At 39.4% G+C, this 18,697-nt stretch overlaps 1 protein-coding gene across 1 annotated transcript in view; it reads right to left on the bottom strand.

Moving 5' to 3' along the window:
• Positions 1-1,413: 1,413 nt before the first annotated feature.
• The window catches only part of LOC100973917 (putative fatty acid desaturase 2-like protein FADS2B), a 37,420-nt gene continuing 20,136 nt past the window's right edge, over positions 1,414-18,697 (bottom strand). Inside the window, 8 exon segments of the mRNA XM_034934152.3 lie at positions 1,414-1,495; positions 2,866-2,991; positions 4,940-5,019; positions 5,760-5,856; positions 6,867-6,979; positions 7,160-7,236; positions 13,244-13,304; positions 18,329-18,454. Of these exon segments, the coding sequence (XP_034790043.3) occupies positions 1,414-1,495; positions 2,866-2,991; positions 4,940-5,019; positions 5,760-5,856; positions 6,867-6,979; positions 7,160-7,236; positions 13,244-13,304; positions 18,329-18,454 (762 nt within the window).

The raw sequence follows: 18,697 nt of genomic DNA, 5'->3' as shown, positions 1-18,697 counted from the left end.
ATCTAGAATCCACCAGCAGGAGGAAAATGGGCACTTGCCTGACTATTATGAAGAGTCTTGAAGTCAAAATAGCTTTTTATTCTTTTCATCTCCTCCCCAACTTTCCTATTTGATATTAGCCATTATCATTTTAATAATGCCACTTCCTCCCAGACAACCAGTTTTTGTTTTCTTAACTTTGACATGTGTGGCTAAGTCCCCAGGAGCTATGAGTGATTTAATGTGTTATTTTCCAGTAGGGGTTTAATTGAGAAACAAACAAAGCTAAAAGAGTATTTCGCAGAGCTTGAAGTAAGGGAATGAATGTATACTGGTAGAATTTCAGGCAACAGATAATCCAGTAGCGCCGATTTGCTTGGAGCTGGGGAAGCAAGCTTGCACTATTGTGCTTTCTGCAGCTAAGGTAAACTTGAATAAAAGTATAGACACTAGAGATCAGTATGTTACTAAGAGTATCCACTTATCCTTCTAGCACTAAAACTCTCTTGTGAGAGAGAAAGCCCTCTGGTTCTAAGACATGCTTACCTTGGTGTCAAACTTGAAAACTGCCTTGTCAATGCCTGGGGTTTCCATCAGAGAAAACAAAACTCTTTCTTTCATCAGGGTAACTCAATTACAAGGTACAGTAGTTCTGCATGGTGGGTAGGGAGTAGGCAACAAAATCTTATACTTAAAACACAGTCTATTCTTTAGTGAAACACAACACATCTTTAAATACAGAACATTAACCTGTTTGATCTGTTGCTATTAGGACTAGATGTAGGAAGTTCTTTTAAGATATTTCATAGACTTTTTATTTTTTCCACTTGGAAAGAAAATGTGTATATGCATTGATGACACATGTGCAGTTACAATAATGAAGATCTGAAGTCAATTTTGAAATATTTGAAGAAATTTTATTGTTAATTATACTCAGTTTTTTTAAAGAAAAAGAAGTTCACACATCTGAAAAGAAATAAGTAAAAAGCGTTTGTGCTTCAACAGGAAATTCTTAATCATATGATTCTTTTCTAAGAGCAATTGCACTAATTTCCAAAGTACCCTGTTAGATGGCTCTCTTTTGGCTGACTTCTCCCTATGTCCACTTCATCCATAAAACTTTTGCCTGGTTCTTGTACTTCTGGCCCTTGACTGAGATGATCTGACTAAAGTCTATTGGGAGGACTGAGTTTAAGGTACTAATGAAAAAACAAAAATGTTGGGCTCCATTTCCCTTTTGTCACCCTGGTCAATGTCATCTTGTGTTTCCTAGGTTCTTATTTGCAGAGAAGACTTTCAGAGAAGGGGTTATCACATGTGCTTGGGATTCATATTCCTAGAACAGCACAGTCAGGTATACCAGTGGTGATAACTAATTCCCAGTTAAGCAGGGAAGAGCTCCTGCACATGCACCAACCCTCATCAGAGATGCAATTACATGTGTGTCAAGGCTGACATTCGGCAACATGTTTCATAGTAAGCATCCGCCCAGAGGGCCGCAGATTTCTTCAAGGCTCTGTGAAAGGAATAAACAAGATCATCAGGAGGTGAGACTGTAATGTTAAGAAAGCTCCTACATGGAATTTGCTCCTCTTCCTGGTTCAGAACAATGTCATTTCCAGCTATAACTGATAAATGTCATCCTCTGTGGATCAATTCTCTTGACTAAATTGTTTTTAGCAGGTGAATTCACCTTTTCTTTATGGAGAACATTGAGATTTTCTTTCATTTTATTCTTTTCTGAGCCTATATATCTGTAAATCCACCCATCCTATATTTACCTGTCAACCCTATTTTATAATATAGAGGGCATTTTTCTAGGCTCTGGTGGGACAGCAATGAGTAGGGTGGATGTGAGTCCTGTCCACATGAAATTCCAGGTCTAGCTTGGGAGACACATATTAAATAATTTATTACCCAATATGTTATTTGAATACAATTGTGATAAACTTCACAAATGAAGAGAAGCAGGTGCTGCAAGAGCATGCGACTAATTTAGTTTTGGGGGTCAGAGGAGATAGACATGAGGAAAAGGCATTTGAGTTGAGCCTTGGAGAAAGAATGGCAAATGACAAGATGATGTCAGGGGAGGTGGAGGTTTGGAGGAACATTCCAGGCAGAAGAAAAAGTGGCAAAAGGATAAGATAACTAGGGAAGGGAGTTTCACAGCAACTTAAGGTAGGCTAATTGCATTAATTTCTGGAGGAAATTATCTGGAGGACAGAGAAAGAGGAGGAGTGTGGTAGAGAGTCTGGAGCTGGAGCACTGGTCAGGGATCAGATCAGATCAGGCCTGGCCTTGTTGGTCTCATTTAAGATTGTTTTTTTTCAACCCTAAACTAAAGAGAAATTTATTAAACCCAGGTTACTGGTTGTTAATTTAACCAGCACAACATTCTTTAGGAAATTGTAGATGAATGCCTAAGGATGAGTATGGATTTTCAGTTTCTGCATGCCTCACTACTCTTAATTAATCACCCTAGCCTGAGCTGCACATTTATACCCCACTGAACCCTGCAGGCCTCTAAATTTGCAACACTGGACCAGATGATCTGACAGTGTCTCCCACTACTTAAATTCTAACATTTGTAGGAAGCTCTGTGGGGGATAAAAAGGCAATAATATACAGCCTTGACTTTAAGAAATTTGAAATTTAGTAGGACAGTAAAGCATTTTCGCTAAGCTGTACCTATAGGTAAAAGGTCAGTATTATTATTATTTTGTTGTTGTTGATACGGTTCCCTATGGTGCCATGTATCCATGCTGAGCACACAGGTGACCCTTAATAAATGGTTGTTATATGAATGATTCACAAGCCACTGAATAGTCTGGGGAGTGGCAGTAAATACAAATGAGAGCTGTGAGCCGAGAGAAATTATGTTATTACCTGACAATATCTCCAAATGCCCTCAACATGGGTTTATTCACATAGTGCAATCCGTGCTTGGCACACAGTGACCTCACCAGAGGCGCCACTTTGTGATAATTATGGCGTGGCATTGTGGGGAACAGACTGGAGAAACACACAAGAGATATAAAATTTAGACCTAAAGAAAAACTCTGAGTTTTCTCCCTTCTGTTACCAAATAAAACTATATCAGCAATGCAGGCCCAACCTTGACTTTGCACAATACTGCTGTTCTGGGAAGTTCAAAAACTCCTTCCAAAATACGCTTATCTCTTAACACCTCTGCAAGCCAGGTGGGTGGTGAATGTTTGGGAAATGCTAACAGAATAAATGTTATCTTCATCGAATATGTTTATATTTGGCCAGTTCAGATGAAGGTATGGATTGTCTATCACTTTGAATTACCTAGGGGAGCTGAAGATACCCCTGTCCTCCTTCTCTGTCTCTGTCTTTGTCTCTCTCTTTCTCTCTATCCATCTGATATGGTTTGGCTGTGCCCCCACCCAAATCTCAACTTGAATTATATCTCCCAGATTCCCACGTGTTGTGGGAGGGACCCAAAGGAAGTTAATTGAGTCATGGGGGCCAGTCTTCCCCATGCTATTCTCATGATAGTGAATAAGTCTCACGAGATATGATGGGTTTATCAAGGGTTTCTGCTTTTGCTTCTTCCTCATTTTCTCTTGCCACTGCCATGTAAGAAGTGCATTTTGCCTCTCGCCATGATTCTGAGGCCTCCCCAGCCATTTGGAACTGTAAGTCCAATTAAGCCCCATTGTCTTCCCAGTCTCGGGTATGACTTTATCAGCAGTGTGAAAACAGACTAATACAGTAAATTGGAACCAGAAGTGGGATGTTGCTGAAAAGATACCTCAAAATGTGGAAACGACTTTGGAACTGGGTAACAGGCAGAGGTTGGAACAGTTTGGATGGCTCAGAATAAGGCAGGAAAATGTGGGAAAGTTTGGAACTTCCTAGAGACTTGTTGAATGGCTTTGCCCAAAATGCTGATAACGATATGGACAATAAGGTCCAGGCTGAGGTGGTCTCAGATGAAGATCAGGAACTTGTTGGGAACTGGAATAAAGGTGACTCTTGTTATGTTTTAGCAAAGAGACTAGGCGGAGGTTCCCAAACACCATCTAACTCCTATCCCACGAAGAGATGAATATTCAATAAGTTCTAGTCATGGCATATAGGAAAAAGTCCTGGGATAGGAATAAGGAGTGAGGAGATACGGGTTTTTATCTAAGGTTTTCCACTAATCACCCAGGTGACTTTCTTGGGTTTTAACTTCGTCTTTGATAAAATGTGAATAATAGTCTTTTTTTGTTTGGCTGAGGTTTTTAAGGAATAACTTGAAGGAAAGGATGAGAAAATTATATGAGCAGGTATAAGAGCTCTTTCCTTCTCTGACTATCCTAAACATGGCTTAGGTAAAGAGGATGTGGACAGTCTCTCCCTTAAATATTCTGGAGATTGACTCTCCAAGTGTTATCATTTTCTCTTTATTTTATGGCCACCTAACTGACTCATTGGTAAAGTATTGCCAATACCATTTGAATATTGCATCAGGGAATGGGTTTTATCATTGATTATTTTGTAACTTCAGATCTAAAGAGATATAGACATTTAAATTAAATTTCAACACAACTTGGTTACCCACTTCTCAAGCCTGCAGGTATCTGAAAATGGAATCAGTGGCACTTTTCCAAGATCTCACTCTAGTTACTCACAATCAATCTTTCTTTCTCTTTCTTTCTTTCTTTCTTTTTTCTTTCTTTCTTCCTTTCTTTCTTTCTTTCTTTCTTTTTCTTTCTCTCTCTCTCTCTTTCTTTCTTTCTTTTTCTTTTTTACTTTCTCTTTCTCTCTCTCTCTCCTTCCTTCCTTCCTTCCTTCCCCATCATTGCTAATAGAAAGATAGCAGCCTGTAGAAAATGCTCTTTCATTTTTTCCCCTCTGAGACCTTGAGCCTAGGGCCTGATCTGGATTATATTTGGGGGTGTTATAAGTGACTGCACTTGCTCTACTAAGGACTATTCTTGTTACTCACTGGTGCTCGATTTGGAAGTTCAGGTGCCCAGTGAATCAGTCATTGAAAAGGGACTATTCAGTATTACAGGTGGCCAAGACCTGCAAAGAAAAAGCTTATATTAGTTATAAATGAGCCCAAGTGTCAAACAAAGAAAATATTTGAAACCACCTTTGCAAAATTATGACAGTAAGAAAAATCTGACATAGTTGACTACATCTTGCTTCTGATCTCCAAGCTGTCCTTTGTAATTCCTGGGTGTAGGCTAAGCTACCTTTGGGAGGAACTTATTTTGTAGTTTAACCTTAAAGAAAGGATGACAGTAGCCGTTCCCAAAACTAAACTGCTTTTGTGTAACTAAAAAAAGGCCATAATGTTAGGATTGTGAGAGGGGCCTGAATTCTGCTAAGATGGAGGCATAGTTTCTATAATTCTTTACTGCTCAGGAGTCATGTGGCCAGAGGTGACAGGATTTGTGACTTTCCCAATTGTGCTTGTAGATAATATCACTATTATAGAACCTAAGATTAATTTTTTGAGATGTTTTTCAGACTGTCCCCACTTGGACCCATGCATGACTCATGACTCGATGGGTCCTGTGGCCCCACCCAAAGGTGGACTGGGAACATTTTCCACACCCCTATAATTTCTTCCCCAACAAGTCAACTAGCACCCATTTCCTAGCCCTCTTCCCATCAAATTGTCCATTGATACAGTTTGCCTGTGTTCCTACTCAAATCTCTTCTTGAATTATAATCCCCATAATCCCCATGTCAAGGGAGGGACCTGGTTCTAAGTCAGTGTGGTTTGAAAGATTCTCCCCCAGGAACTCCATCATTACCTGAGTGGTGAGCCAGTCCCGGTTCTCCTCTGTGCTCATTCTCATTGTTACGTGGCTCATCTGGGTAACATATACAATCCAAGGACTTTCAAGAAACCTTTTGGAGGAATAAAAGGAGGGAGTGATGACTGTTTGGGGTGTTTCAGTAGCAAGTACTGGGCTTGCATAACCCCTGGTAGAGCTGGTTGATCATTGGAGGAAATGAAAGAGACTCAAAGTTTCCAGTAAAATGGTGGTCTTTCTTTTTCTTATTTGAAAGATCTTTATATCAAGAGATGACACTCTAAGCATTCAGCCACATGACTGCCAAATGTATAGGAGCAGAGCCTCTAAAGTTTTCTGTAGCTCTAGTGCAAAGATCAAAACCACTAGGGAAATTTAAGGGCATATGCAAACTGGTTGACAGCCTAGGCTTTGTCCTCAGATAAGAGGTGGATTCAAGTTCTGTTTTGGCATTGGCCTTGGCTCTTACTTGCTCTTACATGCCCTTGGGCATATGATTTAATCTCCTTAAACTTCAGTTCCTTTAGCAGAAAAATGACCATGATACTATCTACACTGCAGAGTTGCGTGAGGATTAAATCAAATAAGATAATGCATGTAAAGCCTTTAACAAAGTGTCTGATGCATAGTAGCTACAATTATTCAATTATTTAGGACTTAGAATAATGTGGCAACAGAATGAGGGAGGATTACATTGGAAAATTGGAGAGGACTATTCGAGCAAAAATGCGTTGGAAGTCGTTTTGCTTTGGGAAAACCTCTAGTCATAAAAGAACTTAAAAAAAATCCTTCCCTGTCATTCTTTGGTGGGGATTACTATGTCTACCTAGATTACAGTTTTAAGGACTTAGGGTTCAACCGAAATGCTTCAATTAGGAATCCAGGAAGTGGGTAAAAAATGGAGATTGGGCAAATTTTTTTTGCAAAGAGCTCGTCTTATTCAACTATTTCAACTTTTTTTTTCACATTTGCTTAAAAACACCTCAGCTGCAAGAAATGGGGCATGATGTCATAATCTAATCTCTCTTAAAGCTAATGACAAATAGCTCTGATAGGGAAAGGATGAGGATCTTCTGGATTACTGGAATAAAATAGTATTCTTACTTGACCAAATATATGAGCAACATGGTCCCGAAGATTCCATAGTAAAGGCCAAACGTGATGAAATATCAGATGTAAAAGCTGCTAACCCAGGCGATGTCCTGCAGAGAAAAGCACTTGAAAGTTATACACCCTGAACATGATTTCATTTCCTCTTCATTGGCCTGGGATCCCTTCATGTTCTGGCTAAATCTTATGCCCTGTTATTCAAGGAAGCTGTATCTGGAGAGGACACAGCATTTTCATTTTCCCTCTTCTACTTGGTCTAGTTTCGGAGAATGAGCCACATTACTCACCACCCAATATCTTCGGAGGTACATCGCTTGCATGGGTGGCAGTTTGAGATATACTGGCATGAAGAGTGGGAGCCAAACTGAAATAGAACAAAAAATGATGCTGAATAAATAAACAGAATGTGTTCATGTGTATTTAATGTTTAGCTCCCACTTAGAAGTGAGAACATGCAGTGTTTGGTTTTCTGTTCCTGCGTTAGTTCACCTAGGATAATGGCCTCCATCTCCATCCATGTTGCTTCAAAGGACATTATCTTATTCTTTTGAATGGATGTGTAGTATTCCATGGTGTATACGTACCACATTTTATCTAAGCAGTCTACCACTGATATGCATTTAGGCTGATTCCATGTCTTAGCTATTGTGAGTAGTGATGCCTCCCGAGACACACAATTTATCTGTATAACAAACCTGCACATGTACCCTTGAAACTAAAATAAAAGTAAAAAAAAAAAAAAGGAAAATCACCAGTAATCTTACTACCCAGATATTACCATAAATATTTTGAATATAGGTATATTAACATATGTTCTAAAAATTGGTATTATGCTACCTGTAGTACTGTTTTTTACACTATCTTTAAAAAGAAAACATATAATGACCATCTTCCCATTGCTCTAAATATTTTCCAGCATCTTTTTTTAAAAATTATACTTTAAGTTCTGGGATACATGTACAGAACGTGAAGGCTTGTTACATAGGTATACACGTGCCATGGTTGTTTGCTGCACCCATCAACCCATCATCTACATTAGGTTGTTCTCCTAATGTTATCCCTCCCCTAACCCCCAACCCACCAACAGCCCCTGGTATGTGATGTTCGTCTTCCTGTGTCCATGTGTTCTCATTGTTCATCTCCCACTTATGAGTGAGAACATGCAGTATTTGGTTTTCTGTTCCTCTGTTAGTTTGCTGAGAATGATGGTTTTCAGCTTCACCCATGTGCCTGCAAAGGACATGAACTCATCCTTTTTTATGGCTGCATAGTATTCCACAGTAAATATGTGACACATTTTCTTTATCCAGTCTAATATTAATGGGCTTTTGGGTTGGTTCCAAGTCTTTGCTATTGTGAATAGTGTTGCAATAAACATATGTGTGCATGTGTCTTTACAGTAGAATGATATATAATCCTTTGGGTAGATACCCAGTAATGGGATTGCTGGGTCAAATGGTATTTCTGGTTCTAGATTCTTAAGGAATCACCACACCGTCTTCCACAATGATTGAACTAATTTACACTCCCAACGACAGTATAAAAGCATTTCTATTTCTCCACATCCTCTCCAGCATCTGTTGTTTCCTGCTTTTTTAATGATTGTCATTCTAACCGGCATGAGATGGTATCATATTGTGGTTTTGATTTGCATTTCTCTAATGACCAGTGATGATGAGCTTTTTTTTTCATATGTTTGTTGGCCACATAAATGTCTTCTTTTGAGAAGTGTCTGTTCATATCATTTGCCCAATTTTTGGTGGGGTTGTTTGTTTTTTTCTTGTAAATTTGTTTAAGTTCCTTGTAGATTCTGGATATTAGACCCTTGTCAGATGGATAGATTACAAAATTTTTCTCCCATTCTGTAGGTTGCCTCTTCACTCTGATGATAGTTTCTTTTGCTGTACAGAAGCCCTTTAGTTTAATTAGATCCCATTTGTCAATTTTGGCTTTTGTCGCCATTGCTTTTGGTGTTTTCGACATGAAGTCCTTGCCCATGCCTATGTCCTAAATGGTATTGCCTAGGTATGTCCTGAATGGTATTGCCTAGGTTTTCTTCTAGGGTTTTTATGGTTTTAGGTCTTACATTTAAGTCTTTAATCCATCTTGAGTTAATGTTTGTATAAGGTGTAAGGAAGGGGTCCAGTTTCAGTTTTCTTCATATGGCTAGACAGTTTTCCCAACACCGTTTATTAAATAGGGAATCATTTCCCCATTGCTTGTTTTTGTCAGGTTTGTCAAATATCAGAAAGTTGTAGATGTGTGGCATTATTTTTGAGGCCTCGGTTCTGTCCCATTGGTCTATATCTCTGTTTTCATACCAGTACCATGCTGTTTTGGTTACCATAGTATAGTTTGGTATACTTGTAGTATAGTTTGAAGTCAGGTAGTGTGATGCCTTCAGTTTTGTTCTTTTTGCTGAGGATTGTCTTGGCTATATGGGCTTTTTTAAAATTTAAAGTAGTTTTTTCTAATTTTGTGAAGAAAGTCAATGGTAGCTTGATGATGATACCGTTGAATCTGTAAATTACTTTGGGCAGTATGGCCATTTTCATGATATTGATTCTTCCTATTCATGAGCATGGTATATTTTTACACTTGTTTGTGTCCTCTTTTATTTCCTTGAGCAGTGCTTTGTAGTTCTCCTTGAAATGATCCTTCACGTTCCTTGTAAGTTGTATTCCTAGGTATTTTATTATCTTTGTAGCAATTGTGAATGGAAGTTCACTCATGATTTGGCTTTCTGTTTGTCTGTTATTGGTGTATAGGAATGCTTGTGGTTTTTGTACATTGATTTTGTATCCTGAGACTGCTGAAGTTGCTGATCAGCTTAAGGAGATTTTGGGCTGAAATGATGGGGTTTTCTAAATATACAATCATGTCATGTTCAAACAGAGACACTTTGACTTCCTCTCTTCCAATTTGAATTCCTTCTTTCGCTTGATTGCCCTGGCCAGAAACTTTCAATACTATGTTGAATAGGAGTGGTGAGAGAGGTTGTCTTGTGCCAATTTTCAACGGGAATACTTCCAGCTTTTGCCCATTCAAATTGATATTGGCTGTGGGTTTGTCATAAATAGCTCTTATTATTTTGAGATACTTTCCATCAATACCTAGATTATTGAGAGTTTTTAGCATAAAGCAGTGTTGAATTTTATCAAAGGCCTTTTCTGCAACTATTGAGACAATCGTGGTTTTTGTCATTGGTTCTGTTTATGTGATGGATTACATTTATTTATTTGCATATGTTGAACCAGCCTTGAATCCCGACTTGATCTTGGTGGATAAGCTTTTGGATGTGCTGCTGGATTTGGTTTGCCAGTATTTTACTAAGGATTTTCGCACTGATGTTCATCAGGGATATTGTCCTAAAATTTTCTTTTTTTGTTGTGTCTCTGCCAGTTTTTGGTATTAGGATGATCCAGCATCTGTTTTGTAATTACTGTGTTGTATTTTTATAATGTACTTAATACATTTATTTAATAAATCCAGTAAATATATTTAATTAAAAAATGTGACCCCAATGCAAGTCAGCAGGAGTCTATCTCCTTAATGCAGCATTCCTGGAATGCTGGCCCCAAGGAAAGATGCAAGGTGGAGATCCACAGCTTCATCCTGGACTGCACTGGGCATTTCAAGTCTAAAAGGCTTGGCTAGGAATTTGGTCAGTAGTTCCAGGTTCAAGCTGCCTCAAAGAAGCGAGGAAAGCTTGGGAGATTTGAGTCATTTTTGATGAAAGCATCCCTGAAGAGCTTCTGCTATCAGCTTTCAAGTTTTTTCAAGGTACTTGGAGTCCTTCAGTCTCCCTGGATCTTTGGGATTTAGCCCCATTACAGTGTGTTGAGGTGTCAGTGATAAAGAAGGTATACTCATTTCCTGGTCAGAGTTATTTACCTGCCTCTCTCCCAGCATCATTGAGGCTTCCCAGGCACAGAGGATCCTTAAGGACATCCTTTGGCTTTTGACAAAGGCTGTCTCCCTGGTCGAACTTTAGTTAGGATCCTCTGAGCCCTCTTCTTGACTAGGCCTCAACCTTGGCCTACGAGAATTGCAGACTCTCAGCACAAATGATTTCATCCACTCTCCAAACTAAGAAACTTGAACAAACACTAGCATAGTTTCTCAAAGCTCAAGGCCATCTCTCTGGGGTAATCCCAGCATCCTTGATGTTTTTACCTGAGAAAGCTCAATGCTGCCAAAATAATTTACTGTTTATTCTGGCCAGTATCTGACTATAGGCACCTGACACCCCTTTTTCTTGGAGCATTTACTTTAGGACACTGACAATTGTAAATCCTTTGTGTCTTCCTTTGAGATGTAGCTTCTATACTCCAGAAATGTATTTCTCAGGGGCCTGGTAACAATCCCTTTGAAATCTAGCCATCAAGAAGGCTGGGGCTGTTATCTGTCAGTCTATTTGGGAGGATAGGAGCCAAACTTTGATAAGTACCAGTTAGCAGACACAGACAGCCTGGACAAATCTTATCAACCAACTCCTCCACCCGCTACCCCATCTCCCAGTGTCTTTCAGTACTTTTCCTTTAGTATGTTCCAGCATTTAAAAGCCTCTCTCTCACTTTTGCGTCAGGAGAATTAAGCTCAGTTTATGGTGAAGTCTCTCTCCCCTAGTGCAATTGCCTGAATATAATTTGTCTTGCTGCCTTTAACAAATGTCTGGTTTTGTTTCTTTTTGACAGTTTGAGTATGACTCATTTGCACCCGAGATGTTAAGCTAGCATTTGCCGGGAAAGGCCACAATAAAACAGCTCTTGGTGGTGACAGTGTGGTTTGTGAGGTGGGCATTTTGCAGTGAATTCACACCATTCCCTCATTTCTCATAAGGGAAGGGCATATTGCCCCACTACAGACAGGGGAGGTAAACACATGTTTCTCAGGAAAGTTCACAGAAGAAAGTCCAACAGCATTTTCTTATGCAAACACACATCTAGTTAGGCTGGGAATCGGCTACCTTTTAAAAATGGGGTGCCAATGAGAACACATGGACGCAGGAAGAGGAACATCACACACCGGGGACTGTTGTGGGGTGGGGGTAGGGGGGAGGGATAACATTAGGAGAGATACCTAATGCTAAATGATGAGTTAATGGGTGCAGCACATGGCACATGTATACATATGTAACAAACCTGCACGTTGTGCACATATACCCTAAAACTTAAAGTATAATAATAATAATTAAAAAATAAATAAATAAAAATAAATAAAAATGGGGCACCAATGTCCTCATTCCTCTTTCAGGTTATGCAAGAGAAGCGGGGCAGGTGAGAGTGCAGGATGGGGGAGGCTGAATTCCAACTGTGGAGGAGCCAGCAGTGATGGTCAATCTCACACTTCAAAAAATTTGCCCCCTGCTGTCCTCCTCTGGCATGATAGGTGTGTGGCCTACACGTGGGCAAATCAGATCATCTGCAACTGTGTTTCTCAACCCCAGCACTGCTGGCAATTTGGGTGAGATGATTATTTTTATGAGGGGCTGTCCTTTGCATCGCGGAATGTTTAGCAGCATCCCTGGCTTCTATCCACTGACTGCCAATACGTTCCCCCTTCCTCTGTTGCGATAACCAAAAAAATGTCTTTAGACTGCCTCTGGGAGGCAAAATTGCTCGGGTTGAGAACAACTGGACTACAGGAAATGTTTGGTTCCTTCCCTGATTTTGGTTTAACCCCCAGATGTATGTTTTAGTTGGGCAGATTTGGGGGTTTCTTTTTTTTGTGAGCTGCTATGAGTTTGATACTGGTTAAGAGCAAAGGCTCTTTGCTTATGATGTTCTTTTACTGGTATCAGATTTACTCAGCTACCTTTATTTTCCTTCAAACTTGACCCACATGCCCACACTCAGATATATATGTCTCATGCCTTCCCACAGCTGTATGCAGGTCATGGGAGCAGACAGCTTTCTTCCACACAAGAGCACTGCACATGCCCTTTATTCCCCTGCCTCTCCATTTCCGGTGTCACACTGCAAATGCTTCAGATTTATTTCCCCATGTCTACTTCCTTCCTACACAAACACCATTATTCTTTTCTCTTGATAGATGTTTGGTCTTTCCAGAATGACAGTCCTAGATGCAGGCCCCTTGACTGGCAGCCTGCCTTCCCTCCCTCGTTGGGTATCTCCTTCCTTCCCCATCCAACTCTCAGAATGATGAGGTGCCCTTTAAAAAGGCTGTTTACTTTTCCATTTCCCTTTGCCGATTTCCACCCCAGTGAGTATAAATAAGACATTCTGCTTTGCTCAGTAGCAATAGGACATGGGCTGGTCTCTGTGAGAGCATTCCAATCGGCCTTCTCCCTTGACAAGTACTTGCTTCAAGTAAATGGGATACAAGGAATGTGGCTCTGGGAGACTCACCTTTGTAGAAGTACAGGTGCTGCTTTTCATAGTTGATGTATTTGATTTTCTTCTTGCTGTACTGAATAGAGAGATAATAAAACTAAAATAAGAGACCATACTTCTGGTCATCACACTCGAGGATGCATGTGCATGTGTATGTGTGTGTGTGTATGTGTGTGTGTGCACATGCATGTGTGTATGTCTAAAATCTTTATGGGAAGAGCCATCTGATCAGTGTTCATCGGCTTTCAAGTCTGAGGAACTAGAAGAACCAGAACCAGGATGGGAGGAAATATTGTGGCATCTTTTTGCTTCAATTATATGTGGGTAATTCTGGCACAAATGGAATATTCCATTTGACTGTAGGAATTGTGATCTTTTTTTGTTCTTATGGGAATCATTTTGAATTTTTTTCTTTTTATGTGAGGTGGAATGGTCACTGAAATGGGACATTTCAGAGTTTTTCTTGTGCTTCTTCAACTATGGCATTTAGGATTCTGCTCCATATTCATTCATTCATCCAACAGATGTATGATTCATTCATCACAGTCAAGAATTTTCTTTTAAATTCATTCATCCGAAAGATACTAAATGGTAATATGATAGAAGATATAGTTGTGGCCTCTCCTGTCTGTCTCATCTTTCTTCTTTGTGTTCTCATCATGGAAATCACACTATCATTTATTATTTTAGCACATGATGACAGCACATATAATATCTATTATACATTATATAATTACAGTATAATAATATAATTATAATATTACATTCACTACTGAAAATTTGATTCATTTTCTAGGAGTCTCCTTAGTTAATCTGGCATATATTCAGGGCACAAAGCAAATGCTTTGAAAGGAGGATAGAAGTAATGATTATATCTCTAGTATCTGGCAGACACTCAATAAATGTTTATTGAAGGAATTAACGAACGAATGATAATTCATACTCACTCTGTATTTTTGCCCTTCAGTTACAACTCTGGGCAGTGTTTGACTCTTGCTTTCTCCTTTCCTTTGATATCTTTCCTCCTATGAATAGATTTCTTCTTGTATTTGGATTGTATAGTTGGTCCTTCCTTCTCTTATTGTCAAAAATTACAAAAAATATCATAGTGATAAAGTAATAATAGCTATTTGCAGTTATTCCTAAACCTTTAAATATTTTAGGAACAGGAAACACGGTAAAGGGACTAGTTGGAAGTGCGTGGGAGTGGACAAACAGTAATGGACAGATTTTGAGTATCACCTTAAAGGAGGATTCGGTCTTCCAGCATATAAGCACAGGACATAGAAGAATATAAATGCTTGCTGAAGAAACTTAACATTTGAATAAAGTATTAGAAAGGCAGACAGTAAAGAAGGAAGAAAGGAAAAGCCCAGGGCTGATTAGAAATGTTTTTGATGTGAAACTACTGAATTTTAGAGTTTAAATAAATAATTGTAAGTAATGTCTTCTGCAGTGGCTTTGAAATTATGTTATATAGAACTCTAAGGTTTTAGGGATGTCCCAGGAGCAGCTTCAGAACTTGGAGAGGTAGCCTCTATTGTTTGTGAAGAGGTAGCATGTGTGCTGAAAATAGCTCTATAGAAGGCATGTCTGAACTCAAGCTGCTTCATGAACTTTCCTGAGATAAACTCCCTTGCTCTCTAGGGGGAAGGGGAGATATGAGAGGACAATTGGAGAAATCAATACTTCAGAATTCTAATGATGATCATAGAAACCCACAAACATCAGGGAAGTCCAATGTGCTTGTGGAATCATTGTCAAAAGCAACTGATTTGTGATCACAGCACCAAGAATTTTTTCAAAGCAAGAGACCTTGTTTTCTATTTCAGCTAGGGAAAAGGGTGAGTCTCCCAAAGATGAAAAAAACTACTTTCAAAAAGTTGCACAAGTTTTGGTTAATGTACCAGACAGGCAACAACTGAGAAGGCTGTACCATTTTATTTTTATAAAACTCCTAGTTTTTCTAGGAGATAGCAAACTCTTCCCAAGTACCTGACTCTCAGGTACTTCATTTGAGGGGAGGCACTTTTCTTTGGTTATCCTTATATCTCCTATGCTTAAGAAATACTCCCTCCTAAAAATCTCGGTAATTGACATTGTCCTTTACATGATGGTTTTAAGTTGGAGTTTTTTTTTTTTATTATACTTTAAGTTTTAGGGTACATGTGCACATTGTGCAGGTTAGTTACATATGTATACATGTGCCATGCTGGTGCGCTGCACCCACTAACTCGTCATCTAGCATTAGGTATATCTCCCAGTGCTATCCCTCCCCCGACCCCACCACAGTCCCCAGAGTGTGATATTCTCCTTCCTGTGTCCATGTGATCTCATTGTTCAATTCCCACCTGTGAGTGAGAATATGCGGTGTTTGGTTTTTTGTTCTTGCGATAGTTTACTGAGAATGATGATTTCCAATTTCATCCATGTCCCTACAAAGGACATGAACTCATCATTTTTTATGGCTGCATAGTATTCCATGGTGTATATGTGCCACATATTCTTAATCCAGTGTATCATTGTTGGACATTTGGGTTGGTTCCAAGTCTTTGCTATTGTGAATAATGCCGCAATAAACATACGTGTGCATGTGTCTTTATAGCAGCATGATTTATAGTCATTTGGGTATATACCCAGTATATACCCAAAGGTCAAATGGTATTTCTAGTTCTAGATCCCTGAGGAATCGCCACACTGACTTCCACAATGGTTGAACTAGTTTACAGTCCCACCAACAGTGTAAAAGTGTTCCTGTTTCTCCACATACTCTCCAGCACCTGTAGTTTCCTGACTTTTTAATGATCGCCATTCTAACTGGTGTGAGATGGTATCTCATAGTGGTTTTGATTTGCATTTCTCTGATGGCCAGTGATGATGAGCATTTTTTCATGTGTTTTTTGGATGCATAAATGTCTTCTTTTGAGAAGTGTCTGTTCATGTCCTTCGCCCACTTTTTGATGGGGTTGTTTGTTTTTTTCTTGTAAATTTGTTTGAGTTCATTGTAGATTCTGGATATTAGCCCTTTGTCAGATGAGTAGGTTGCGAAAATTTTCTCCCATTTTGTAGGTTGCCTGTTCACTCTGATGGTAGTTTCTTTTGCTGTGCAGAAGCTCTTTATTTTAATTAGATCCCATTTGTCAATTTTGTCTTTTGTTGCCATTGCTTTTGGTGTTTTAGACATGAAGTCCTTGCCCATGCCTATGTCCTGAATGGTAATGCCTAGGTTTTCTTCTAGGGTTTTTATGGTTTTAGGTCTAACGTTTAAATCTTTAATCCATCTTGAATTGATTTTTGTATAAGGTGTAAGGAAGGGATCCAGTTTCAGCTTTCTACATATGGCTAGCCAGTTTTCCCAGCACCATTTATTAAATAGGGAATCCTTTCCCCATTGCTTGTTTTTCTCAGGTTTGTCAAAGATCAGATAGTTGTAGGTATGCGGCGTTATTTCTGAGGGCTCATGATTATCTCAATAGATGCAGAAAAAGCCTTTGACAAAATTCGACAACCCTTCATGCTAAAAACTCTCAATAAATTAGGTATTGATGGGACGTATTTCAAAATGATAAGAGCTATCTATGACAAACCCATAGCCAATATCATACTGAATGGGCAAAAACTGGAAGCATTCCCTTTGAAAACTGGCACAAGACAGGGATGCCCTCTCTCACCACTCCTATTCAACATAGTGTTGGAAGTTCTGGCCAGGGCAATTAGGCAGGAGTAGGAAATAAAGGGTATTCAATTAGGAAAAGAGGAAGTCAAATTGTCCCTGTTTGCAGACGACATGATTGTATATCTAGAAAACCCCATTGTCTCAGCCCAAAATCTCCTTAAGCTGATAAGCAACTTCAGCAAAGTCTCAGGATACAAAATCAACGTGCAAAAATCACAAGCATTCTTATACACCAACAACAGACAAACAGAGAGCCAAATCATGAGTGAACTCCCATTCACAATTGCTTCAAAGAGAATAAAATACCTAGGAATCCAGCTTACAAGGGATGTGAAGGACCTCTTCAAGGAGAACTACAAACCACTGCTCAAAGAAATAAAAGAGGATACAAACAAATGGAAGAACATTCCATGCTCATGGGTAGGAAGAATCAATATCGTGAAAATGGCCATACTGCCCAAGGTAGTTTACAGATTCAATGCCATCCCCATCAAGCTACCAATGACTTTCTTCACAGAATTGGAAAAAACTACTTTAAAGTTCATATGGAACCAAAAAAGAGCCCGCATCGCCAAGTCAATTCTAAGCCAAAAGAACAAAGCTGGAGGCATCACACTACCTGACTTCAAACTATACTACAAGGCTACAGTAACCAAAACAGCATGGTACTGGTACCAAAACAGAGATATAGATCAATGGAACAGAACAGAGCCCTCAGAAATAAGTTGGAGTTTTAAAAAGTAATAATTAACTGAGAAATTCTGAAGATGGTTTTCCCCCTCCTTTTTTCTGTTGTTTAAGAAGCTCAAATTAGAGGTGAGACCTCTAGATCTCTTCCATGGCATTTGGGCTGTAGTTCATGTGTAAATGCACCAAAATGAACATGAACTAAATATAACAGCATAGTCTTTTCTAACTGGGCTAGAATTAGTTGAGATAACTAGCTATGTGAACGTATGTGACCTAGTGCTTATTGAATATATTGACCTATATTCTCTCAGTGAATGTTTCTCCATGCCCTGTTTAAACCTCAGACAGTCATTGCAACTCCAGTCATCTGGTTCCACGATCTAACATTGGCTTGTGTTGCCTCAGAGGAAATGACAGGCACTGGGCAGGGACCCATCTGTCACTGGGATTGCTCAGAGTAACGTGGATTTCCATATTTCCTGCCGTGGGAGGTTGGACTGGATGATCTGTAAGGTCATAGACTTAATGGTTACGGCTCTAAATCGCCTTGTATTCTTACAGCCCCAGATTCAGTTATTTCAAATCTGTATTTTGAACCTAAAAGAAGGAGAGATGTTCTCAGATTGTGTGTGAAGCCAGAATTTCCAGCTTGATCTTTCCAAGGCAAGGCTGTAGGCCTTTCCAGGAACCACTTCCAGGAACATTTCCTCGGTGCTCAAGATTTCTAAGTGTACCTTGACAGGTTGTGAATCTCCAAGGAGAAAAAGTGGGCCCGTGTCAATATCTGGGTCTTTGGGGTAGATGTTCGGCTTTACGTGTTGTTCAAAGTGCCAGTAATTCCACCGGTCTGCTGACAGGCCCTGAGGAGAAGAGAGGGCTCGTTACTTGAAATAATTCTTTCCTGAAATACCCTTCACTGTCAGAGTTTTCTGCATGCATCCCCAAAGTCAAAATAAGATATTTGAGTTTCTCTAGCTTGCCTCCACTGCTGAGCCACAGCATGACTCATCGGACAGAGGCGCTCATAGCTTACAAAGAAATAATTCTCTGATCCAGAAACACAACTTTAGGCTAAAAGTCTTGGTAAGGAAAATCGTAAAAGC

Source organism: Pan paniscus, chromosome 9 (assembly GCF_029289425.2).
Source record: "Pan paniscus chromosome 9, NHGRI_mPanPan1-v2.0_pri, whole genome shotgun sequence".
Lineage (NCBI taxonomy): Eukaryota > Metazoa > Chordata > Mammalia > Primates > Hominidae > Pan > Pan paniscus.
Note: the sequence above shows the minus strand (reverse complement) of the source record. Positions and strands in the feature narration are given on the sequence as shown.